Source organism: Pieris napi, chromosome 11 (assembly GCF_905475465.1).
Source record: "Pieris napi chromosome 11, ilPieNapi1.2, whole genome shotgun sequence".
Taxonomy (NCBI): Eukaryota; Metazoa; Arthropoda; class Insecta; order Lepidoptera; family Pieridae; genus Pieris; species Pieris napi.
Window position 1 is genome coordinate 4645002 of NC_062244.1, and position 16837 is coordinate 4661838.

At 32.0% G+C, this 16837-nt stretch overlaps 1 protein-coding gene across 1 annotated transcript; it reads left to right on the forward strand.

Annotated features, from left to right (window-relative positions):
- Positions 1–5214: 5214 nt before the first annotated feature.
- On the forward strand, positions 5215–11118 carry LOC125053481 (esterase FE4-like). The gene is made up of 3 exons (XM_047654820.1): positions 5215–6425; positions 9429–10699; positions 10862–11118. The coding sequence occupies exons 1-3, from the start codon at positions 6324–6326 to the stop codon at positions 11064–11066; spliced, it is 1578 nt and encodes a 525-aa protein (XP_047510776.1). The 5' UTR covers positions 5215–6323; the 3' UTR covers positions 11067–11118.
- Positions 11119–16837: the final 5719 nt, after the last annotated feature.

A 16837-nucleotide genomic window follows, 5' to 3' on the forward strand; every position in this document is an offset into this window, starting at 1 on the left:
TGTTTTTGCATCCACTTCTATTACCAGCTTTTGAAATACCTGTCGTTTAGCTAAGTTGAAAGAGTAATGGAGCCGAGCGCAAATTATAATTGTATTTTTTTTACACGCTTTATATTAGCTTCACCTGTATGTATGTATGTATATATGTATGTATGTAACCGACTCCTTCGGACTCGATTTTGACCCACTTTAACGGACAGATTTTATTCAAATTTTGCGCACCTGTCAAAGATCGATGACAATGCAATAATCCGAAAAAAAAAAAATAAATAAATTTAACTAAAAAATAAATAATAGTTTAAAAAAACTAAAAAACACGCTTTTAAAGCATTTCAATTCATTACCATTTTCAGCCTAAATTAGGAATTATTTTTCACTTTTTAGTTTGATGTGCTTTAAAAGCGTGTTTTTTAGTTTTTTTAAACTATTATTTATTAATTTAAATGTTATCTCTTCAGAGCGGTTGCAACTCGAAAGAATGGTCGATATGTTACGGTGGAGTTTATTCCTTGTTCAAAGAGAAAGTCAGGTACCCAAAACGGTAACTGCATGCACTGCTGATGGTTTGTCACGTTCCTTAGATAAAAAAACAGTAGCGAAATAACCAGGTCAGGTAAACCAGGCCTTCGACTTTTTATTAGTTTTATATTATTTTTTACGGGTTAGTAAAACACCTGCAAGATTTGCAAAAAAAAGTTTTCCTTTTTTTTTAGTTTGATATTATTAGAAAAAATCAAAATCACCTGCATGCAAATTTTGCATCATGAGCACAACAACGTCGCTAAAGATATTCTTATTAACTACTCTTCTGTTTGTCACATATAATATGTATAAGCGACTAAGAATACCAAGTTAGATAGGGGTCTGGGCTCAGAATATGATTTTGTCCCATTCGGTGTCGAGACCCTTGGTCCGTGGGGTCCTAGCGCTTTAAGGCTTTTTAAAGAAATTTCAAAAAGGTTAGTCGACATCACAGGAGACCGAAGATCTGGCAGCTACCTCGGACAAAGAATTAGTCTAGCAATTCAAAGGGGGAACGCTGTCAGTATCTTCGGAACCTTGCCTAAAGGGACTCCTTTTAATGATATATTTTAGTTTATGTTAAGTGTAGTTATTTATGTCAATGTATATTATATTATTATTAGTTTTATGTGTCTATATGATTACAATAAGATTGAAACATATACTATATATTTAGCATAGATATGTAATTAGATATTTGTTAGAAGTAAAGTAGGTAGTTTTGGGGACGTACAATGTTCAATTTCAAATCAACCATTTGAAGCCTAAAATTATTTTTAAATTTAATTACCTAAATAGTTTTGAAGTCATGTTTAAACTAATATTGATTAGTGCCTAGTGGCGTTAGCGTGGCCTGAGGGGATTCAACTCCCATCCCTTAGGTCGAAGGTTTGATCGCTGGCGGTGCACCGTTTGAATATGAGTCTTTTTATTATAATATTAAAGTTTAATTAATAAAAAAACTTTTTTTTATCTCTGATCAAATTTTTTTTTATATCGTATTTTATTTTTATTAATACTTTGACATGAACTAAATAATCACATTTTCCAATGTCATTGTCATAAAATAATTTAAGTGGAACTATAACGATAGATTTACAATCCAAACTTGGAACAACAAACAAATAATTGTTAGAATGCCTGTCAAAGTTTTGTTTACTTAAATAATAATACTGTGTACTAATTTTCTTATTTATATGGATTCGCCTCTATCGATTGCCTTGTTAGTGATAGCATGATATGCCATCATCAGCCCTGCGATTCTGTAACTCACTTTTCAATAAACAATAAACTATAAGCTCCCACCTTTTCAAATGCCAAATCATAAAATGACAGCTTCACGACTGATTTGAGAGCGACCGCCGATGCGAAAACCGCTGTGTGAGTTCGAAAAGTGAGTTACAGAATCGCAGGGCTGTCCCCTTGCTCGTTGAACGTGACATACAGCTGGACAATTAATACACTAGAGGGTATTTGACATCTGATTATATGGTTCGAAATTGGAATGAGAGCGGGCACGAATACAAATGAACTTGTGAAATAGGTTACGCGTAGCTTGTTTATGAACAGGTTCTATTCATTAAGTCTTTTGAAATTACTTACTGTTCATCAATTTATATGTTCTTCACATTCCTCAATTAGTAGTTATATTTTGGTGGTTTACGTTCTTTTAATTTCGTTATATTTTGGTTATCTAATTCCCCGACAATATTGTCGTCGTAGCTATTAAGTATTTACGTAACTATACTTTTTAGTATAGTTATTATCATTAGCAAAATAGCATTTCTAACTACTCGTAGTTTGATTAATTACCACTTATTTCTGTTAACAATTTATTAAACTTAAGCTTTTGTTTAACATTATTTCTTGGAAGTCTGTATCTGTTATTTCATTATGTGTTCATGTGTGTTCATTCTTATAAAAAGTGTTGTTTCCTGTCAATTTCGTTGGTTTAAGATGACTCTTTTCTAAAGGCCACACACTTTCTGATGTCGTGGGTATCCTTGTGTTGCTGTTGTGATTTCTATAAGGTGACCTGTACCCTCTTTTTTAGACAAAAAAACAATTAAGCAAAGTAATTTTCACCACTTTAACATCAAGAAAGACGTAGATATACCGTTAAGTACGGCATCGCGTGCAGCGATAGCACACTTTGATTTGGAGTTACACCAATACCACTTTCTAACCGCAACTTAAATAGCTCGCCAAATACTCGACTTCTTGCATAATAATCGTTAAATACATTTTAAAAACCAATTAAACCTCTAATAGTATCTCTCACACACTCTTCTAATAGTCTTGGCCTCCGAAATGAGAATCTGTCAGTGGTCTTTGTCCTGCGCCACCTTGCTTGCGCTCATTGCTGGTTTTCTGCAGCTGCAGCACCTGTCGATCCAGCGGTAACAAGGCTAGGTTCTAAAATTATAGTCGTAGTAGTAAAATATTTATTTTATTTTTATAATACCCTAGGTAATTATTATTTGTTTCAATAATTACTGCTGTTTGCAGAAACATACACTTTAAATTGTAAATGTTCTTTTAATTAAAATCACTTAAAAACTAAACAAAATTACATCTAGCAAAAAGCTACGCTGATTACCTGTACATATGTTTTATTTTCAAAAAAAATCTTTTAATTTCAAAGTTCGTTCAATGCAATGTTAATTACCTATTTAAATAACAAGAAAATTACATTTATTTTTTAAATAATGGGCCGAAAGTATTTGCAAATCAACGTTGCGAATATTTTTAACGAACTTAAGAATTTAGAAAGTTTACCAAGTGACTGAAACGAAAATATGGAGTACAATTTTTATCTGTTTAGTCGAAATCAGATGTTACCACACTCCCAAACTACATAAATCTACTTCATTTTAAGAATCTATAAAAAAACTTCTGTACACTTACAACAATTTTAAATAAATGTTGGAAGATTATGACTAATAAATTTATTCATATAATGTCGTAATTTTCCCGAAAAGACCACAGAATCCGTTTGATACGGTCAGGTCATACCTCTCCCGCATCTTTCACTTTCATGACATTCACCATACATGCTCGTCGTTTATGGGTAACTTTAACTTGTCCTTTCTCTAGTACCTCCTAGATGTACTTACATGTACACAAGCCCTACCCAACCCGATCTCATCATCCACGGTTCAAACTCAAACTTAAAGCTGCTCTTCTGCTAGCTGGGATAAATCATAACATCATTTGTCATAGTTTTATAATCTAATTCTTATAATATTTCTTTACAAATACTAAAGTACAAATTAAGACTGAACGCAACTGTTTACGCACTGATTACCTACCACAAACAAGATTTAAGACCTGTTTGATATATTTCTTTAAGGTTATGTTGTCGTTTATTTAATCATGTATTGTAATTCCGAAGCAAGACCAACTGCTTACCCATTCGATTGCAATACATATTTTACAATGATATGTTTGATCCTAAAACTTCCAGGTCTTTAAAGCATTTGCTTTCCCGTGATATTAAGATCTGATCTTGACACTCTATTCATAAAACAGAAATCTATCACTCCTTTACACTGGATGTATGCTTCATTGAAACTCGTTATCTGTCTTTAAAGTCATTTAAGAATCTCCGATTTGAGCATTACTTACCTTATAATTTGTTCATTTATTTGTTTCATTTTACAGTTTTTATTTAAGTTTACAAATCAAGCTGTTTTAGTATTACATCTGCATATGACTTTATTTTAAACCTGTCTTTTCTTTTTTTATAGAATAGGGGGTAAACTACTCTACGGGACGCCCAAAAAGGGCAGCAAAGCCCAACATTCGCAGCCCCTGGACACTCTTTTTAATGGGTACGTGTAGGCCTTTGAGGGAGAAATAAACTCTTACATTGAACAGTTTGAGGTCGTATCTCTCAAGAAAGACCCCCATCGGGACTTAATTCCACAGTTCGCTAGTTCGCAAAAAAAAGTGTGTCAGGCACAGGAGGCTAATCATCTACTTGCCTATCAGATTGATAAATGATCATGAAACATATACAGAAATATGAGGCCCAGACCTTAAATGGTGGTTTGATTTTGGTGGACACTGATTTATTTTATTTTAACCCAGTTTTTAAGCACTTTGTTCGTATTCTTTCTTGTGTATTATTATTTTATCTATCAATCTTGTCTGCCAAGTATAATGCCGATCTAAAATGTCACTGCAATGCTTTGTAATGCATTTATAAACTTTGGATGGAATTAAAATGCAAAGTTGTTTACAAGTTTTATAATTATATTTATTATAATTTTATTTATATTTATGCCAAATTACATATCTTTAAAATTCTGATCAATTTTCTGGTGAGTATTTTTATACTTTTCAATCTTCACTATGAAAGATAACTTTGAAACTAAAAACAAAAATTCATGTATAAATATAACTGTTATCTACATTTGGATTAGGAGAAGATGGATACTTATAATATTTCTGCATAATATTATCCCACAACTTTAAATTTTTATATACAAATTTATCTTTATACTCCGAAGTAGTGTCTAAAACCATATAAGACATTTCAGATGTCATCGGCGGCCATGATGGAAAATTATAGCCTTCCGGAACAGGTTTTCTAAAACAAAACTTTTTAATTAATATTTTTTCTGTAATGATTTTTTCGTTTTTTAATAATATTAAATCATCAATTGCTAGATGTGTCAATTGGATTTTACAAACACATTTTATATACAAAATCATTAAAAATGTGACTGCAAATTTCAGAAACGGTATAGCTTATAAATATAAAAAATGTTGTAGCTTGCTTAATCGTACTTACCCATAAGTAATAAAATTGGTCCAGAGTTCTCGCATGAAGACTTTAACTCTCTTATATTTCTCAGATATCATATCTTCATTAGTATTTAAATCTAAGACCGCAGCTGTTTGAGAGCAATGCTTTGCTCCGCGAATTTTAGTATGCGGAATATATGGAACGCTTTCGTCAACAAACTTAAAGTCATAAAAATATATTTGGTAATTGCCAGCTTTAAGTTGAAGTCTAGCTGATCTTACCATACCATATTTTACAATTACATCTGAAAAGTAGTCTATGTAATTTATGTAATTCTTACTAGACACGGTTTCATTGCCAAAATAATAACTCTTGAGTATTTTAGCTAGTTTAATTTTATCAGCTTTGTTTAGACCTATATCTTGTGGGATGAATTCGAGAAAGTTTTTGTTCATTCTAGCCACCCACCTTCCACAATAATCTCTACTTCTGAAACCTTCAAAATGTGAAATTCCATATAACAGTGGAAGTTTCTTAAAATGTCCACTTTCTAGTATTTCTGCAGGACTTTTACCTAAAAAGATTTCGTTACCAATATCCTTCTCAACGCATGGTGCAAACACCAGTGCAGAGTCAGGCCTCGATAAAAGAGGGGCTGTGTGAGTAGCTAAAACATCATATTGCGTGTCCAGATAAAATTCTTCCAAAGCATCGATATCATCAGTTTTATTAAACCCCATAGTTTTAGCAAACCATTTAGCGTTTTCTAAAGGATCAATTTGAACTGAGAAAGTATCAAGATTTGAGCCGCTTTCTATAATTACTTTGTTAAACAATCCATCTGTCATTTTTGAAAGTAAAAGGACATCCACTGCTGCTGAACCGGCGCTATATCCAGCTATTGTAACCTCTTGCGGATTGCCACCAAAATAATTAATATTATTTTGTATCCATTTTAGTGCTGCAACCATATCTTTCATTCCAGCATTTCCGGGAGCTGTATTAGTACCGAGGCATAAAAACCCTCGGGGTCCAAGACGATAGTTGAATGTTACCGCAATTACTTTACCAGTGGAGACAAGTTTTCTTGGTGTCAATCTATTGCCTGAGCCAATTTGATATCCACCTCCATGCACATATACTACTATTGGTAAGTATTCACTTATATTATCAGGAACAAATACATTCACTATAAGGCATTGTTCTTTTATTTGATAACCGACAGGTGGATCTGCGACTTCAACCGGTTGTTGACATATTATATTCTGCTCCGTAGCCTCGAATGTAGTGTTCCATGTTGATGGTGGCAATGGTGCCTGTAATGTTAGTTATAACATAAATATACATATAAGATATATAATTAATATTAATTACTTCACCAACCAGTTCCCAAATTTAAAGAAGCTAAAATCATTAAAAACTCGACTTTATTATACATTTATTACTTATACCAAGTGGCTATTAGTCACCTTAAACTTTCAAAGTACTAAGCTTACAGGGGACATTAAAAATAATAGCCGATTGTTTAAATATTACCTTAAAAAAATCTTGACCAGTTGGAGCTGTAGCATATTGAATGCTATAGAAACCAAAAATACTTCCTTCCCTATATCCACGCACAGGCCCTTGAGATATATTGATATCACGGTAATTTATTCCTCTACAAAATGTTACTGAAGTTATAAATATTAAACAGGTGTTAACCGCACGAAACATCATGTACAACTCATTAATTCTTAACAGATTTGTTTCTTATAATGCTATAATTATTGTTATTAATTGATTGTAATGTTTACTAATTGCTTATTTGATAATTTCCCAAATTCCTCTATAAGAAATAGTCATGAACTCCATATTACTTAACTTTAGACTCCTTAGTAAATTCTAACCAATTTCCACTTCACATGTAGTATATTGATAGAATGTAAGATTATTATATGTACATTCTTGATCAAAATAAAAAACTCTTTTAATAAGTTACTACTAAGTAACTGACAAAATTCTAAACAATAGTTAGATATTGCTTGGCTTTATTTAATTAACGTGGAAAATAGATCACGATTCACGAAAAGTCACATGTTCTAAATCAACTGTTCCCCAATATCGTTTAATCAATCTTGAGTTGCTTGAGTATCATGACAGTTTTTAATAAGTTTTAATTATTTTGTAAATGCATTAATACTTCATACCATTATTTTCCTATTTTCTCTTATTATAATTTTCATTTTGGTAAGCTATAATAGTTTAAGATAGTTTTGCAAAGATAGCAAATTCAGTGGAAAAGGCGCAAGCGCAAATGCAATTGTTTATATTACCTTATCTGAAATCGCATTAGGGAAATTGTATGTTTGGGGAGGGAATCCATAAAAAAGTTATTTGCCACATCTGGATTTTTTATTAATAAATCGTTGAATATAAATAAATAGCCAACTAGGACTGTAAAAAATATTAACAGCGTTGAAAATAAATATTGCCTTTGGCAAACACAACGACAACTTGCGAACGACCACGTACCTTTCAGACATTCAATACTCTAAAATAAGGGTATTTTAAGTTCCCTAATCATTAATAAATATAACTGCATTTGGATACTTACTACGATCTAAACTTATAATATTATTTATTTATTTTTAATAATACTCTACTGCCATTGCGTCCAGGGACTTTTTCTATCTCTCAAATTTTTCTAAAAATTATATTAATTCCAATAAACAAGTTCACGAATAGGCCCATTTAGATGGAGAGAGTTTCTCGTCTCGAAGGTACGATTATCGAAAGAATATAAAAAGTTAAAGAATATATAAAGTCTTCTTCTAGACATTCACACCAAATTGCTCTTCCACTTTGGCGACAATTGCCTCGCAATGGAAAATTTATTGTGTCCTTTGTGTGATAAATTTATGTGTGTGTGTGTAATCAGAATTCCAAAAGCAATTATCGTATTTTGAGGTTTTGTGGCAGTTGCTATCATGAATGTAGTGCATGAAGGTGTTTTAATTATTAAAACAAGAATTAATTAAACGGAAACGGAAAAAAAGATTTTGGGTTAAAAAATGGGTTTTTATAATTAATTTTTCCGTGTTCCAAAAACACTCGTAACTTCTAAATTTAAAGTTCAATTAACTTAATAAAATCAGCAGATTTTTGTGTAATTTTTGAGGAAAAAACCATACATTTAACTATACAATACCGTACATAAAAAGCATGAAAAAATATTGTAGTTAATGCTCATTCCATTATCAGACAATATGTAGGATATAAATCATACGATCGGTTTAAAATTAATTGTTAAATAGACTATAAACGATTAAATTAATGTAATTTAGTAAATTATAATAATTAATAAATAATATTTTACTGAGAAATTATTATAACAAAGTTAGTCTGTTTCCATTGCGGTAAAATTATTTTTTTGTTTAATATATTCTTAATTAATCTGTGGTTATTAGGTATGTTATAAATTTTTACTTACAGTACTTATCAATTACATATTATATATCTCTGCATGTGGTCACAACAACATTTTGCATCTTTCTACTTGTAAATATAAAGATAAGAGTTATTTAGTGACAAAGAAAATGTTTAATTTCTGTTTGTTAAAGAGATTACTAACTAGGAATCTTATATTAAAAGGATTCTTTATAAACCGTGGAATGACATTGAACTTGATGAATAAAATCTGCTACTTGCTGCTTGCTGACGGATTCGTCGAAGACAATCACAATTAGTAAAGTAAAATTAACTCTAATAACAAATTAAAAACTAATTTACTTACATTCAAACATATATAATTTTTGGAGTTACACAAAATGTTTCGTTTAGTTAAGACGTGTTTGCTATGCATATTTACATTTGCAATATGTCAAGAAACAATTAATTATCGTGATGTGAAAATTTCTCAAGGGCCAATACGCGGGTATAGGGAAGGAAATATATTTGCTTTCTATAGCATTCAATATGCAACAGTTCCAACTGGACGAGACTTTTATAAGGTTAGCATTGTTTTACATATAGTTAGTTACACACATAATAAATTAGAAGACAAGTTAATTGTTTTTATTCAATATTTTATGATCAATTCTTAGCAAGTATAAAAGTACTGATTTGGTTTTGCAAATAACACAGCTAAAAGATATTTTATTAATTATTGCAGAACGCATTGCCTCCACCAACGTGGAATACCACGTTTGACGCTACAGAGCAGAATATTCTATGTCAACAACCCGTTGAAGTAGCAGCACCACCTTTCGGATATCAAGTAAAGGAACAATGCTTAATAGCTAACGTATTTGTACCTGAAAATATAACAAAGGACTTACCAGTGGTGGTATATGTTCACGGTGGAGGATACCAAATTGGATCAGGAAATAGACTGACGCCAAGAAAGCTGGTTGGTACTGGAGAAGTCATATCAGTTACTTTTAACTATCGACTTGGACCACAAGGGTTTTTATGTCTAGGTACGGATACAGCCCCTGGAAATGCTGGAATGAAAGACATGATTAAATTATTAAAATGGGTACAAAAAGATATTCATAATTTTGGTGGTAACCCAAATGAGGTTACGATTGCTGGATATAGCGCTGGATCAGCCGCTGTTGATGTACTGTTACTTTCAAAAATGACAAATGGTTTGTTTAATAAAGTAATTTTAGAAAGTGGTTCAAATCTAAATGCTTTTAGTGTTCAAATTGATCCATTAGAGAATGCTAAATGGTTTGCGAAGGATTTGGGTTTCAACAACACAAATGATATTTCTGCTTTGGAAAATTTTTACCTGAATATAAAATATGACATATTAGCATCGCATACTGCGATTCTATTAACTAGACCCGATGGTGTTATGGTATTTGCTCCATGTGTGGAGAAAGATCTTGGTCAAGAAATGTTCTTAGATAAGAGTCCCGCAGAAATATTAGAGAGTGGAAATTTCAAGAAACTTCCATTACTTTATGGAATTTCTGACTTTGACGGTCTTCTTCACATGAATAACTTTGAAAAGTGGAAACGAAAAATGAATGAAAACTTTCTTTATTTTGTCCCTCAAGATATTGGCCACAACAAGCGAGATAGAGAAAAGCTGGCTAAAAAATTAAAAAGTTTATACTTTGGCAGAGAAAGTGTGTCAGATAATAATGTTCTAAATTTCATTGATTTCTTTTCGGATGTTATGATAAAATACGGAACGATGAGATCAGCTAGACTTCAATTGAGAGCTGGAAACGACAAAGTATACCTTTATGACTTTACATTTGTGGACGAAAGGCAACCATTCATTCCACATACAAAAATTCGTGGAGCGATGCATTGTGCACAAACGGCTGCTGTCTTAGATTTGCATATTGATGAAGATAAGTTGTCTGAGGAATACAAGAGGATGAAAACTATTATGCGAGAACTGTGGGCTAACTTTATTGCTTACGGGTATGTTAAAAGCAAAAGTATTGATCTTCAGATAAATGGCTCTATTCTAAATTTTTAAATAATATAGAGTATTATAAGTGAATTCGTAACTATCCAACAATGAGAAACAGTTTTAGGTTTTAGACAATTAAAATGATCAATTAATTATTTTCTATATTTCAGAAATCCCGTGCCAGATGGATATGATTTTCCATCATGGCCTCCTATGACGTCGAAATTATCTTACATGGTTTTAAATACTACTTCGGAATACAAACATGCATTCGTTTATGAAAAAATGAGGTTTTGGGACGATATCGTAAAGAAATTTTATAAATATCCTTCAGCACCAAATCCAAATGTCGATAATAGTTATATTTTTCCATGACACATTTACAGTTATTCTACTAGAAAATATTTTTTACATTTTGGCTTACATAAATAAATTTAAAATCAAAAGGTTCTTATTATTTTATACTGCACCCACACATATCAGTTTTTCTGTACAAAATATTCCATAAATTATTATAACCGCATAATGTTATTAAGATGAAAAGTTGTCAAATATCCTATTTATAAATAAAAATAAAATAAAATAAACTATGTTTATTATGGAATATAAGATACAGGTATCACTTATTCCACCTCATTAAATTAGTATCGCAGACATCCCTACTCATCGGCAAAGAAGATAGAAGGTGTAGGACGAGAGAAAAAGCCGGCGAGAAAAAAGTCTCGGTACCCTTTTAAAGCAAACCAGCAACATGGCAACATTTATTGTAAAAAAATATCTGAAATTTATTAGCCTATCTAGCACTAGTCCTAGGCCCTTTCATCAACTAGATAATCGTTAACTTTATAGTAAGCTGTGTAATCCTTTCTTTAATACGTTTCTTAAATTTAATAAAAGGCAGAGATAAAAGCCTCTTGGATTTTATTAAAGAAAAGTATCTCTTTTCCCAAAAATTAATTACTAACTTTAGATAGTCTAGTACGCAGAAATCGCAGCCTGCGTTAGTTCCGAGTATTAACGTTATGCGTTTGTTCTGTTAACTTATCACAATTTTTGTAAACATACATAATATTTTTATAAATATATGGTGAGGGAAAGGTAAGTATATTAATTTCCTTGAATTTTTCTCTCAGAGATTGCCTACATTTTAAATTATAGATGGCATGAATAGCTCTTTTCTGCAGGATGAAAATAGTTTCGACATCAGCAGCATGACCCCATAAGTCATTAAGCTGTGAAAGTAACTAAAATAAACAAGTCTAGCTGTATCGACTTCAGTTAGTGAGCGAATCTTTTTAACCGCGTATGCTGCAGAACTAAGTATCAATCGATTAATAATATAGCAACAAAATTCAACAAAGATACTGTTAATTACTTTATCCATTTGATAAATTATCACTGCTTGGAAAGATTTGTTGAGGTAATTTCGGACCCTTGGAAAAATACTAATATTGTCGACGCATGTCTTAGATGCATACCGTGGCAATCATTGTCGCCATGCAAAGCAAGAATTAAAAGTAGTCAAGTCGATACATTCTGGCTGTACTGTGAAATGATATTGGATGTTTTAGGGTCCTAATGATAACCTAACTTAGATAGTACTAATAAAAAACGAGTCCAACATAATGTTTCGCGTAGCTCAGACGTATTTGATATGCTTATGTAGGATTGGTCAAGAGATAAATTGTCGTGATTTGATTTTTTTTCATTGGCCAGTAGATAAAGAAGGAAATATTCTTTGTATTTATAGGAATTGCAGCAACCGGACGTAAATAAGGTTAATCTTACAATAATCTATAATTATATTGCGACTGCGATTGCGACTGCTGAGTATGTTTCAGAAGTACTCTTAAACAATGCTCAAATACGTCTTATATATTAGGTTGGGGAAAAAGTCTTTTCGCATTATAGTATGTATGAACTTGTAATAAAATCTCTTTTGCTATACTATTTGTATCTGGATGGTTTTTGGTATCATTAAAAGTTCAAATTTTAAAGAAGATAATTCCCAATTCAAATTAGGAAAATGTGTGATTTTTATTTATTTTTCGTACAGTCAAGATGAGTGAATCTAATGAAGAAATTCGATACATTTTAAAATTTTACTACAAAAAGGTAAAATGCAGCGCAAGCCGCGAAAATTTGCGATGTTTATGGACCTAGTGCAGTGTCTGCGAGAGTAGCACAAATTTGGTTTAAGCGTTTTGAATCCGGAAATTTTGATGTCAAAGATATAATGAATGCCATTTTTGAAAAAGTGGAGCAAGCTCGGCATATCAGTAGTAAGGACGTAGCTGAAGAACTGGTAATTGACCACAAAACAGTTTTGGCGCATTTGAAAAAAACTGGATACATAAAAAAGCTATTTGGGTACCTCACGAGCCCATTGAAAGAAACCTAATGAACCGTGTACTCATTTGTGATTCTTTATTACGACGTAATGAAACCAAACCATTTTTGAAGAACTGAATGCAATACACTACATTAGGTTACTAAAGAGTTCTAAAGTCGGCCACTGACGATACGTCCATTTAGTAGACTTCCTTTTGGATGCACTCCAAATGGAAATTTATCGAGATACGGTACCATTCACGATACTTCCATTTGGATGCATGGCGTCACTTCGAACTTTGCAATCGTACGGAACAGAAATAAATAATACTATGGATAACAATACTTTACTGGTGGCAGCAGTTGTGTGTATTTTATTAAAAAGACAAAAAAAACCTAAGAGAAGGTGGATGAAGGATTGGTTGAAACAAAGAAATACTTTTATTTATTTAATAATATAAATATATTTATTTAAATAGAAATACTTTTATTTTTTTCTATTACTTGCAACACAAAGTCACGCGCGGACAAAGACATAATAAAAATAAAATTATAACGCTTGACAAATACACAGCACATGCACCACCATCGACATCAAAACATAAACTGAAACAAAAACCTCAAAAAAATGGACGCCGTTTCGCCCATTCACGGACAATTCGGACTGCTTCCATATGGCGTGGCGCACGTTTCTGCCATTGACGGACGGCCACGGATGACGTCCATTTGGCCTGGACGCATGGATTTCAATCCTTTTGGAAATCCAGAGCTGGCTGACGTCCATCCAAATGGAATACGTTTTTACCATTCATGGGACGATTTTGGACGACGACTACTCCATTCGGATTAATGGACGTATCGTCAGTGGCCGCTTTAAAATTGAAATACAAAAAAAGTATTCAATCGCAATGTTTCTAACTGGTCAGTTCTAAACATTTTCAGTGTTACCAACGTATCAAAATGTTTACATGCAAGAACTTAATTCTCACCTACAATTGTGTCATACGTGAATCGCCAGTGATTTATCGCTAGGCCATAATTTCCTGCGTCTGTTTACACATCGACATTTTAGTAAGAAGATTCTTTCTTACGAGAATCTCGGCTAGTATCACGACCTCGTATGACATTTTTTTATGTTCATACGAGTATCATACAAATCGGTTTGAACCGATTTGAGTGCGAGATGTTTCATTCGAGTTTAGTGATTACTAGGGTATTGAATACTAGAGTATTCTATTCATTTAAAACGTCGAGTTATGAAATGATGAAATCAAAACTCCTAAAGATATTTCTAGAAAAAGGTCGTTTAGTTATCTTAATGGTATAAGTTAAACTATAGAAATTGTCTTCTAATATTCACAATTGAGCTTCATTTTGATAACCTCACAAATTGATTGTATTTATGTTTTACGATAAGGAAATTAATTTTTATATTTCTGTCTCTTTTTATCACCACGCATCACGTGGTGTTTCTCTACAGTTAGCTGTACAACTATACGAAAATAGCACAACTATTTTACTTACATTTGTTATTATTTATTTATATATGTCCAAGTTTTGATATTGCTTAAAAAAAAATTCTGCCATAATCAATCCATATGGCTTTGATCCTACAAGTCGCAATCTGCTAGATTGTTGTAAGTATTCACAATTATACAATTCTACCCTCTAAATTGACAAATGACAAAATCCATTGTAAGATTTGCGGATATTTAGAAAGAAAACTTAAAAAAATAGCTTCACACAATAACATTAATGTTTTATAACAATCGTTTGAAAATTCGATTTATATTAGTCGATATTTCTGTGCGTGCATTATGAAACTTACTGCGCATGTCAACTATTAAATACTGTAGCGACAAAGAGACATTAATTGTATCGTACATTTTTGCGTATTTTCGTAATTTTGCAAAAAATGTAGCTAACGCGAATCACTCTAATGTTGCATTCAGTTTTCTCCAGACATAATAATTCGTGTATGCGATTGCGGACAAAAGAAATTAACATCGTACGATCGCGTTATGAAATTTGGTGAATCGTTTCCATTATGATACTACATACGGATATAGGGTTGTTATTAATTTATACGTATATGATATGCCGTAATTTAGAAAATAATTTAGATAGTAAACAAGCCTGTTAATGATCGTTTTTTTTATATCATAGGAAGCAAATTGGCAGGAGGCTCTGATGATCTGATGTTAAGTGATACCGCTGCCCACACGCACATTGCCAGAAGGCTCGCAAGTGGCTCGCTCGCCTTTTCAGAGTTGGCGTGCTCCTTTTTGAAGGACACGAAGTTTAATAGGTTCGAAAATATTTCAGGTAGCTGGTTCCATATAGAGGTATTGCGTGGCCAAAACTGTCTTAAAAAACGCTCAGTTGTGGAACGACGGACGTCCAGGTGATACGGATGGTATTTCGTATTCTGCCTTGATGTCCGATGAAACAGCAACAATAAGCGTTTAGGCCGAATGTCTGGATTCTCGAAAAGAGCTTAATATTGATAACCTATACGGCAGTAAATATGTGAATTGATCTCATAAATACATTCTTAATACTAGTGGAGATCATGGTATCAGTTTTGCCTTTAAAAATTACAACAATTTTCGAGCTTTTAAATTTGTCTTTAGATTACATAGTAACGGCGCTTTAAAAAATATCTTTCAGATTCCGTTAGTACATCGTGCAATTCGTTCGGCTACAATACTGAAGAGTGTGTTCAATGATTCGGTGAGATTTGAAGTCGCATTCCTATATTACTTTTTTGTTATGTTGACTACTCTGTATATTATAGGTAAACAGTAGATACCTCATCAGAAAAATATGAAAGTATTTGATTTTTGTGAATAAATAAAATCGTAATAAATATTATACTAGTTCGAATAACATCACACCGGTTCTCTGTCCGCACAGATTCTACAATGGAGCCATGTCCACGGTTAGCCACGATGAGTCACACTCATTACGGATTTCTAACTCAAAGCATTATGGTTACCGCTTATGACAGCGTTGCTTACGAAAGAAGTGGGCTAATTTTAGGGTAAATTATGCTTTCAACACTAGCGGTTTAAAGGGACGTTTTATTTTTTATTGCAGATTTATATTATGGCTTTTTAGATATTCCTGATTTTCTAACTCTCCTTACTTATTAGAAGCATTTGAAACATCTTACTATAAGTATTGCCTTCGTTCTGGAACTGATCGCTTGGTCCGAAAAATTTTAATTCATATCTTATTCTGGGAATATAAAATGCTTTAGCAAAACTCTTTAAATGTTGAACATCTGGGATTTTTTAAAAGTATAATATCATTTGAATATATTTACTTCCTCTATATAATAGGGCGTAATGCAAAGAAATTGTAACCTGCCTTTGTTGGGTATTTTCAAGTCCGCTAATATATGTAAATAAAAATAAAAATATAAATAAAATATGTAAAATATATATTTTATTTATATTTTTATATAATATAAATAAAAATATGTAAAAGTAAGGTGCATTCATTATGCACCTTACTTTTACATATTTACAATTATTTTCGATTCACCTACATACTCTCACGTAGATTAATTGTTTTTGTAAACGTATGTTATATTTATTTTTTCTAACTTTTAAGTAGAAAATGATTGTAAACCGTGACAATAATAATGTTTTCTGGGACATAAATATTAACGTTAATAACTAATAAAATAATTATTTTGAAAATGTCAATTTTTACAACTTACATAATAAAAAATATTAATTTACAATAGTTCTTTCTCCCCGTTACAAGATCACCCCGCGTGACGAAATTATAAAAAGCGCCTGCACTTC